At 40.3% G+C, this 10,996-nt stretch overlaps 1 protein-coding gene across 1 annotated transcript in view; it reads left to right on the top strand.

Moving 5' to 3' along the window:
• Window positions 1–976: 976 nt before the first annotated feature.
• The window catches only part of antxr1a (ANTXR cell adhesion molecule 1a), a 22,912-nt gene continuing 12,892 nt past the window's right edge, over window positions 977–10,996 (top strand). The window contains exons 1-10 of the mRNA XM_031849017.1: window positions 977–1,485; window positions 4,236–4,307; window positions 4,401–4,472; window positions 5,045–5,126; window positions 5,306–5,339; window positions 5,937–6,016; window positions 6,657–6,725; window positions 7,044–7,124; window positions 8,130–8,190; window positions 8,856–8,954. Coding sequence (XP_031704877.1) covers window positions 1,328–1,485; window positions 4,236–4,307; window positions 4,401–4,472; window positions 5,045–5,126; window positions 5,306–5,339; window positions 5,937–6,016; window positions 6,657–6,725; window positions 7,044–7,124; window positions 8,130–8,190; window positions 8,856–8,954 — 808 coding nt within the window. The 5' untranslated portion in view covers window positions 977–1,327. The remainder of the gene's footprint in view (window positions 1,486–4,235; window positions 4,308–4,400; window positions 4,473–5,044; window positions 5,127–5,305; window positions 5,340–5,936; window positions 6,017–6,656; window positions 6,726–7,043; window positions 7,125–8,129; window positions 8,191–8,855; window positions 8,955–10,996) is intronic.

Consider the following 10,996-nt stretch of genomic DNA (forward strand, 5'->3'; position numbering starts at 1 on the left):
CTTGATTACTGCCTGAAAGTGTTTGATCCGGAGGCTTGTGAATACATAGTGCACAAGAAGGACAGATCATCTGTACTACATCCGGTTTATGTTGGGGTAGAGAAGTGGTGGCTTCTCATTGAGACTGAACTCATTCATTTATACCTTCTTTTCATATATGTAACATTTTTACATGTATGACTCATTGTTAGGACTCGCTGGATAAGAGCACCCTGTAGGATCTTCACACGTGGCTGTGTTGACTGAACCTGCAGTGAATGTACACAAATCAGTGATGTATAGGAAGAAAGACATGACTTTTACATTTAATCTATTTAGCCAACATTTTTATCCAAAACCCTGTATAATAAATGCATTCAACCATGCCAACTCCAAAAAGTGCAAGAATCATGCAAGTATATCAATGTCACCAAATATCAAGTGCTACATTTAGATACACTAGTAGGTAGAGAAAGCCATATTTGTTATTCACCAGTACTTGTTTCTTGCATAACTTCACATGTTTAGAGAAGAAAGACAACTTCTGAATCTGAATCTGGTGATATAATGAATCACATAAAGAAACAAAACAGATACAGGTCATCGAGTGTCTGTGTTTCCTATATTCTGTTCCCCATGTCTGTAAATAGGGAAGATGAAAACTTCAGAAGTATCAATATAATTATAATGCAATCCATCACAACACCACATCAAGAGATGAGTCAACACCTCTTTGACACAGTTTCTCTAAAACATTTTGGGCTTCACAAAGGTAGTATTTAATGTATTGTAGTTTCACGGTATTCTGGTTCACCAAGTGTATATGTATCTAGTGGTTGAAAAGCAGCCACCAGGTGGCAGGACGAGCCAGCAGATTCTGATGTATTCAATGAATTTTCTTCATCCCATTATTCCTCTACACAGAGAGAGGGGGGGAGAGAGAGAGAGAGAGAGAGAGAGAGAGAGAGAGAGACTTGAAAATACAAAGAGAGTTTTGCAGAGACTCTCAGAGTTAGAGATTCAGGGTCTGAGGATCTTTCTGTTGTATGGTCTTGTCATTAACGGAAAGCAGCGAGAGTGGAAGGTTGTGGAGCTCTTCTCATCTTTGTGCATGCCGTGCCGGATTCAGTGATGAGAGGGTCCCAACAACAGTGAGACCCACAGCACTCATGCTTTCTCTCTCCCCTCCACTTCAACCTCTATAAACTACACTCACTGCTCTCCTTTGGATTATTGTTTTTTTTATATGGTAACAATCATGTGGAGGATTGAAATAAGAATCTGCTCGGAGGATTAACTTTGCAACTTTTTCTTGATGGACGTTCTGCAATTTTCTTCAGCTTGAATAATGACTTTGTGCTGGAGTAGAAGCATCTGGTTTCCAGTGGTGTTTGGCGCTGTGCTGGTTGCTCTTACTGCTGCTAATGCTGGACCAAAACAGGACAGGAGGCCGGCTGGATCGTCATCATGCTTCGGAGGCTTTGATCTCTACTTTGTTTTGGACAAGTGAGTTATCTAACATAACCTGAGTCACAAAAGAGGGGATGGATGAATAGGATGGTTTCTGTTAACAAGTGAAGGCCATTCATGTTAAAGTATATGAGGAACATTAGTTGATATAGTGGGTTGAATAAGAGCAATTTCTTATTTTTTTAATGATAAAAAAAAACTTGAATTGAACACACCTCATGGAAGCATAATAATGCATAAAGTACATGTGCATTATTTTATTTTGTTCCTGTGCTTCTCCATCTGGTCTGCCAAAATGTTTTCATGATGTCATCAACATTGCTGTTGTCGTTAAGCCCTCTGGTGTCCTGTCATGCAGAAGACATGGATGGATTGATTGATGATGCGTTGCTCTGACAGGCTTCGATCTGCAGTTTAGCTTGGCATGTATCTACAGATAGTAAGTGGTGTGTTAGATAGATGTTTCCCCCATTCATCAGTCAGTTGCAGGCTGCACAGACTGCAAGCACTGTGCTTGTTTTTTGTTCATCCTCACTAACATAACATATACCACGTGGGCAGTTTTTATCCAGACTGGCTTGCCAGTAAGTGCATCGTTATATCTCCTCATCTTCTTGGAGTTCTAACATAGTCTGTGTATCTCATGTACAGGATGTTTGGCCTCCCTGCAAAGTTGGTCTTGATTTAGAAATAGTTTCCATGTTTATCTCACCTATTTATGGGGATCTCTGTGTTTCCTTTCAGCCATGCATCATAAACACCTGATCAAAACTACCACACTGAGCGTTTAACATCTTGATGAGATCATGCTTCCTTTAATTTCGCAGCTGAGCGGTATACCCATGCATTTGTGGGTAAAACTTAAATTATTGAGCAATCTCATCAACGAAGCCATTCAAGTGAAAACAGTAAATGTTTTCAAAAGGGGTCAATGTTGTAAATGAACAGTGTTTACCCAAGTATTCCTGACTGGGACTCGAAGAGAAAGCACTTAATTCAGTAGATAAATATGCACACAGCTCCACTGGCACTGACCGTTAACTTACCCAAGATGTTGCTTTTGGACCGTAACGCAATGCTTTTGACCTTTGTATTTTGCAAACCTGGCTTCAAACTACTTATTTTTATTACATTTCTTTTTTGTACCACAAGCCAAAATGTTTGCTAACTAGGTCAACCAAAAATGTATCATCCAACTGATCCTATTTCTTATCTGGATGATGGGACTGGAGGATTGCAGTCTGCCATCTCCCTCTCGCTGTAGCTCTCCCTCCAGTTGTCCTACATTACATGTTAGTGTCACTTCCAGGTCCTGCTGTGTCTCTGGGGGGAAATTAGTCAATTGAGTGCAATAGAGAGTAATTGACCTTTTAGCACTGATGTCCTCTACCTGCCCTCGCTGTCCTCTTGCTATATCTGCCCTCTTCTCTTCTCTCCTCTTCGTCTCTGCACTGCTCTTTCTCCATCACATCCAGATGTTCCAATATTTTGGCCTGTTGGCTGGGCTGTTTGTGCGGAGACTTGTGTCATGGTGACAATGGAAACATAGGTGTTTTGAGAAATGTTGCATGTGGGTGTGAGGTTAAAAAAACACAGTTTAAATGAAAGACATTCTGTTAAGCATCAACACTGTAACATGCAAGCTCACAAGCTGTTATTTGTTTAACAGATACAACTGTACACTGATATCTCCAGATAATTAAATTAGATGATAACAATACTGAGAAGCTTCTCTCCACCTGATTCGTTGATCCCTTTATCTTTTGTTCCCAACAGAAGACTTTGTGGCCGTTGCTATACAAGCCAATAAAAACATTGTCTGAAAATGTGAATAGCACCAGGTCAGTTTGAAGTTCATTAGTAAAGAGGGAATAGAGTGCAAGACGATTAACATCCACACCGACCTGGTTGTGATCACAGAGCCGGTTGCATGAAGGCTTAATGAGGATACTTTCATCTGACTCCAATAACACTGATATAATTGCAGGTGCATTATAAAGATGTTAACAGTAATCTGAGGAGCACGGCATCATTGCTACTCCTCAGAGTAAACCAGCGGTGCTGCCCAGAGCATTTAGTCATGCTTTCTATTCTCATTTTCCCTTTAGAAGTCTACACCACAGATGGATTACCGACCTACCGGGCACAGGCCCAGGGGCCCAAGGGGTCACGGGGTGATGACTGCAAAAGAGATGCAAAACCACTACTTAAAAATCAAAACTACTACAAAGAGATGCAAAACTGCAAAGAGACACAGAACAATTACAAAGAAACACAAAACGATTGTAAAGCAACACAAAAGGACCGCAGAGACACAAAACTACTGCAAAGAGATACAATATGACTACAAGTCTTCTACATGGGGACACAAAATAACTACAAACAGACACAAAACTACAACAAAAAGACACAGATGATCACAAGAAGAAACAAAATTACTACAAAGAGATGGCAAAATGCCATAAAGAGATGCAAAAGTACTACAAGGAGACACAAAACGACGACAGAGACACCCATGTCTACACAGAGACACAGACAATCTTCAGAGGGATGAATCATTTTATTTACTTTGTGTCTCTTTTAGTCTGGGGCTCTTGCTCTATGTAAGAGGCATGGCAGACTTTTTAAATGTCTGTGCATAGGGGCCCATTGTCTCATACTCCGTTCAGGGTCTACGGTTAATTTGATCACTCAAACAGTAGTACAAAAAAAGGGTCGAGCAACTTAAATGCCCAGCATTGCTTGAAAAAGACATCGTCACATAAATTTCACTTTTCTCTTCTCAGATCTGGGAGTGTGCAGAATCACTGGACAGAAATCTACAACTTTGTTGAACATCTAGCTCATAAATTCATAAGGTAAAAAAAACAATATAATTGTGTCAAGTGTGGGAAAACATAGAAATGATCCCTGATCTAGCCAAGTATATTTTTCTGTTCTCCTTCTTCCAGTCCACAGCTGCGGATGTCCTTCATTGTGTTCTCCACCGAGGGAAGGATCTTAATGAGCCTGACAGAAGACAGGTGGGTGCAGATCCCCTCAAAACCACTTTTAATCCTTTGCTGTTTTCATCATGCAGCTCAGAGGAAACATTGAAATGCCAGATTTGGACACAGGCAGCAGAGTTATGATCGCTCATAACTTTAAGACCAAGAAGATTCCAGACAGATACTTTCCTTCACTGTGATCTGTGTGTAGTGTCAGTCTGGACAGCTACTTCATCATGTGGTTTTCGACACATCGTGGGCAGTATATATATCTCATCTTTTCACAGCACTGTCACAAAATATTTTCACTGTTTCGCTGCTTCCCTCTTATCGTCTCTTATTCTTCACAGGGCTAATTTCCTGTCTATGCGCATGTCTATCTCGAGCCAATACAAACCAACACTGTTTCAATTCATTCATTGGTTACACATTGCTGGTATACTACGCAAATGCTGCCCTTATGGAAACTATTACTCTGTTACCCATGCCTTGAAGCGTCTGATTTAATTCAAAAGAATATGTTCACAAATTAATCTGACAAAAATACATATTTTCAGTGAGATTAGATTATCAACAATGCTTCGTCCTCTTCTGATTTATCTGCTCAGGGAACGCATTCGTAAAGGTCTGGAGGAGCTCTACAGGGTTCTTCCAGGGGGGGACACCTTCATGCATGAGGGCATCCTGAGGGTGAGAGGCCTCTGCATGTCCAACTCCAAACTGGCATCTTTATCTCTGCACTGGCTCCAGAGCAAACATCACACAGTGCAGAGAGCTGCGTTGGGTTAGCTCAAGGAGGAGTTTCTTATGTACTGCATGCTACCAGATAAATAGTCTACTGTTTCAAACCAGCTTTTCTTTTTTCACAGGCCAGTGAGCAGATATACTATGGAAACACTGAAGGTGTGTATGACTTTTCTTTACTTAGACAGGCTTAACTGTTTTAAGTAAATTAGGATAAAACAGGACTTTTTGATGGTATGATAAATGAATGAGCAATCAATTGTCTATTTCAGTGGGTATTTATTTTATGATATAATATTATAATATGGTTATACTAAGTCAGGAGGCCACCCAAGAGGGTCGCAAGAGACATCTGAGGGGTCGTGAGATGATTATAAATACAAAGAACAATAAAAATGTTCTGCTGCATTGAGTGAAACGTTTTTGTCTTTCCATTTAAAAAAAAAAAAATGTATGGCTTCAGGCTTCCAAACTAATGAAGGATTTTGACTTGACTTTCTATCATTTCAAAGCATCCCAAAACGTGTTTGGATTTGCTTCTTCACTTGGAATTACTTTTGTGAAGGAATGTGTTCATTTCTCAGTAAGAGGGATTTAACTCATAATTGATTTGGATGCTATCAGTAAAGAGATTAGATTTTGCATTCCTACAATATGGCAGTAATCTTAATAACTCTGCATGCGGTTATTTGCAACAGAGGATAAGATAAGGATGTGAAATTGCAGCAGGGGTGAACTAATTATTTCTGTCTGCAGGTTATCGCACCGCCAGTGTTATCATAGCTCTGACGGATGGTGAGCTGCACGAGGATCTTTTCTACTACGCTGAGAGAGAGGTGAGAGAGATAACGAGAGATTAAATGGGTCTCACAAATCATAACCAGGTGTAACAGTGACTGAGAATGTGTTGGATCAGATCAAACACTGACACCCTATACATCACCACTTTGATCTTCCTACTTTAGTCTGGACGTATAAGTCTAAGACTTACGTCTGAGCCCAGTCGTTCTCCTCACAGCTGCACCGTCTATCTAATGATTTATTGGCTCCTCATACCATTCACATACAACAGGTAAAGGTGTGTGAAGGCCTATGGATTAAATCAGCTTTGAGTGCCCTCAGACATGTTGACAGCAGGGATGGAGGGAGGTTTACAATTCCAGTAGCTGGAAATGATCCACTTGACGGTCATTCAGAGTCAGCACCAAAAGCCACAGACATCAACACTTGTAAAGTATTTGGCTCATGTGTTCTGTTTGGCAATCAGGCATCTGTGTGACATTTCTATTAATATATGACGTCTGAATAATATTATTCATTGGGAACACGGTGTTGCTCAACTTGTAGTAAAACCTCGAAAAACACAATCCTTTTTCTTACTTTGTTTTGGATGATGTTATGCAATGCAGAGGTGTAATTAAACCCAGTTGCTGAGCTTCTTCCTGTTTTTGCTGTGAATCTGTGCACACTTGACAGGCCAACCGCTCCAGAAGTCTGGGTGCCTCTGTTTACTGTGTGGGGGTGAAGGACTTCAATGAGACACAGGTTGTTCTTTTGTTTGTCTTAGTCAGTAAATGCAGTAAATATTTAGTTCTAACAAGGACATTGGACGTACATCAAATGATTCACATATTTTATAGCCTAATGAGCACAGTGTGAGTCAAGAAGATTTATTTCTCCATTATGTAGAGTGAAAATTGTTTAATTTGCCCTCTGAAAACAGGAAATTAGGTGATATTGTTGACCGTGTTCATATGAGCTACTCCTGTAATCAGTTATGCTGTAAACTTAACGAATCATGTGTCTTGAACGACTAAGTGTGCAGTTGTCGCTTTTGATTGTAATAACTTGTCTCCTCTCCAGCTGGCAAATATAGCTGATAGTAAGGACCATGTCTTCCCAGTAAACGATGGATTTGAGGCCTTGCAAGGGGTCATCGACTCGGTGAGTACTTCAGGTCGGCCCACAAACTTGTTTTAACAGCACTTGCCAACTAGGCGGTTGACACGTAATGTTCGTAGTCCAAAGGAAATCATCTTGCTTTAATGTACTTCATAATCTCTCCCATCACTTTGTCTTCAATCTATCAACACATTGCTCAAAGAGCAAACAGGAAACAAGACAAAAACAGACTTTAGCAGGATAAGTCCATGGAGGGACATTCCTGTCTTTGTTCATGACGACTGACGTCTGGCCAAAGAGGTGGGTCTTCTCTTAAGACCCACCTCTTTGGTGTTGACTTAAATTTTTGTATTTGCTAGCTCTAGAAGCCAAAAGCAGTTTGACGCGTAAGGCTGTTGCCACTGGGAAACAAGGTTTGTTGGGCAGAGTTAAAGGCCAGGCAACTGTCATCTGGAGCAGATTAATAGCAAACTCAAAGCTGTTGCTGAGGATCGTCAGGTGATTATGTGAGCAGAGCAGAGGGTCATCAATCAGTGTTCTTCATCTCCAGGATTATAGTTGGTATGTTCCTGGAGAGCAGCGAGTACAAATACATTTTGCACAACAAAAACAAGAGTAGATGGAAACATCATGGCCAGAGACCCCAGCGACATAAGCTTAACTAATAGGCACATAAAAGTCACTGCTGTGACTGAGTAGATAGTCCAAAACAGATTGTCGTGGCGTTTAATGAGCAATATACAGCATTCAGAGCATTGTTACAGCAGCAAAGAACTGCTAGGTTAACATATAGTATAGTTTACCTGAACAGCTAATGAAGTAACTCTCCCTCTGTGCGTGTTGTTATCCGAGCTTCTCCTTGCTTTGTTGACATACCCGGGACTGAGCTGTTGGCTTTGTCAGCACGTTTGCCGTAATTTGCCATGTTGAGAGCCGTTAAGAGGATATTGAAATACTCCCAATCACGTGTCTTGCACCTTTATAAATGCTCCATTATCTGAGATTTGCTGCCTGGCTGCTGAAAAGTGTTTCTCCTCATTTCCTCAGATCCTGAAGAAGTCCTGTATCGAGATCCTGGCGGCAGAGCCCTCTAGTATCTGTGCAGGAGGTAAGACGAGGAAGATGGACTTCCCTTTCATCCTAGGCCTCTTAATGAATGAAATCAGACAGCACCACATCTTAGTTAACCCTCACTGGAGGATAACAACTAATGTCAACAGATATAGAGCAGATGAAAATCCATACAACCATGTGTTGGCTGGATCTCTGAGACCCAAAACAGAAGTAATGAGTCATTTTTTTTGTTTCAGCAACTCCTCATAAAATTAGGAAAAGTCATGAAGATTCAAAGTGATTAAAACAATGTTAAATAATGTTAAATAGGGCTCAAAACAGAACATGACTATGTCGACATAGGCTGCAGCTACAGTATTTTAACAATTGGGGATGATTAAATGTTGAATTCCGGTCAACAATATTTGTGCAAAACTGCTTCTCAGTTAAAGCAGCCGGGATGTGGAGTTTTTTACCACTGAGAATTTGAGAGTGCAGTTCTTTAAAAAAAAATTTTAATTGTGTCTGAAGACCTGATTGAAGGACAATTAGGCCTATAGCTGTTGCGCTAAGAGACACTGAAAGTGGCCAGCATTGGTACTGGAGCGTCTGGTTGGAAATATCTTGAACTGATGAACTGTCTTTTGTTAATAGTATTGGGATTGCTGATAGTGTTTCAATTCTTGGGGTGTCATTTGTGTTTCTCCTCTCCTCGCTCAGAGTCCTTCCAAGTGGTGGTGAGAGGAAATGGATTCCTCCACGCCCGCAGCGTCGATAAGGTCCTGTGCAGCTTCCGCATCAACGACACCCTCACTAAGAGTAAGTGAAACATAGCTGAGCAGTGTTGAAACAACAGTCTGATTCCCTACATGCACTTTTTCAACCCACATGAGTGTTTTAACTGGGAAAACGTTGACTCAAAGCTGATCACTAACAATGAAAACAGCTGGAATAAACTTTTTGCTGGCAAATTATAAAATTCATCTAAATTACACTTAACTGAGCTTCTCAAAAGCCGAATACAAAGTCAATCGCACAGCTTGAATCCGCTGTGATCAAACAAACAGCCATGCTGGTTTTATTATGTCTTTTTTTTTTTGTTATAAACACATTTTTACAGCTTGGAAAGAAACCAGAAACAAGAGATACAGGAGAACCACACACTATGTAGAAGGGGGAAAAGGCCTTTTGGATACAGCCAGTTTCCCCATGGTCTTTTATTGGTGGTTTACTGTAGTAAAACCACTTCCTACCAGGCATGCCACAGTAGCTGCAGAAGGTGCTGGTCTAATTGCAAAGCAAGATATTCACCAGCAATGAAGTGCAGACAAAATGTCTGCTCCTCTTAGAGAGAAGTGGTGAACATGTGTTTAACCTAATGGCGTGTCAGTGCATCTCAATGTCTTTTTTAGTCAACTGGAGTTCATTGTCTTCCATATACTCAGATCTTGTCTGTCATGTTTAATATATTTAGTGTGCATGCTAGCCCACATGTACTACTTATTAGCTAACCAGAGGGACTATTTCTTTCTCTTAAATAATGATTATTTTGGTGACTGCCATCAACATTCAGCACAGGCGTGTTGCTCTTTAAATCACATTTTTTGTAAACACAGTAGAGTTGTGTCAGTATTAATGACACATTAACAATTCCTCGGAATCATAATTATTTCTGCACGATACAACATCCAACTTCTTTCCGACTGCAGCGGACATGGAAACAATTTGAGTGAAATTATCTCCTTATGTCAATCCCATTGTGCTTGTGCAATCCTCCTCCAGATTCATTCACTTCTCTAGATTGTTCACACACAATGCTCTGGAACTTGTTTACTTCACATCAGGGGTAAACCTTAAATGTAAATAATTAGGCCTGGGTTAGCTTATCTGGAGGTAAATATATGTTGTGTGGCTATAAGGAAAACCATTTATCTTCTCTCTATAACTATGTCCCCGCTGATCATTATTGTTATTATTATTATTTTTAAATATAACGATTATCATCAATACAGGTATATGACATCAACCCTAGTGTGAATGTTGGGAGATAAGACATGAAATAAATAGTTAAATGTTAAAATGTAGACGCTCTTTTGCCGAGGGTAAAATGGGAAGATTGATACCACGCTCACGTCTTGCTTAGCTTAGCAAAAGACTGGAAACAGGCTGAGCTATTATTAAACTTTAAAAGATGCTCGTTGGTGTATATTGTTGCCTCACAGACAAGCTAGGCTTTCCAGTTTTTATGCTAAGCTAAGCTAACCATCTTCGGACTGCAACTTCGTACCCACTGTACAGTTGTATCGATCTTCTCATCTTATTCTTGGCAAGAAATCTAATAAGCCAAGCAGTTGAACTATTCCTTCAAATGAGATTATTGCTAAATCCAATAAACTCAAATACTTTTCTTCGAAAACTGTAAATTGACCTTGCCGACAGTCCGTCCCAGTGAATAATCTCTCAGATATTGTACATCTGTCACCATCTTAAACAGTAATTCCAATTAACCTAATGGTTAAAGTTGATCTCTGGGCACTTGTCTTGTCTGCACCTCACAGTAAAATATGACCTCTCTGTTGACTTGGGGAGTAAACAGTCCAATAAAACATCATGACATGGGCTCTGGGATGTTTGCCAGCCTCTTTATCCTCAAAAGATTTATACAGAGAAAATCTGCAGAATCAGGCCCCCTCAGCTTTTTACTGGACTTTGTTATAATTTGTCCTTTAGAAGGCTCTCAGGCCTTTTCGTCATGCTTTAATAGTGCATGGCCATGCTGAGTGCAATGTGGGCACAGAGATGAATCTTTGGATGGGATCATATCTGGCCCAGTTTCTGAGCCGTTTTTTGGCAGCGTTGAT

The sequence above is a fragment of the Anarrhichthys ocellatus genome, unplaced genomic scaffold, assembly GCF_004355925.1.
Source record: "Anarrhichthys ocellatus isolate YVR2014 unplaced genomic scaffold, GSC_Weel_1.0 scaffold9, whole genome shotgun sequence".
Classification (NCBI taxonomy): domain Eukaryota; kingdom Metazoa; phylum Chordata; class Actinopteri; order Perciformes; family Anarhichadidae; genus Anarrhichthys; species Anarrhichthys ocellatus.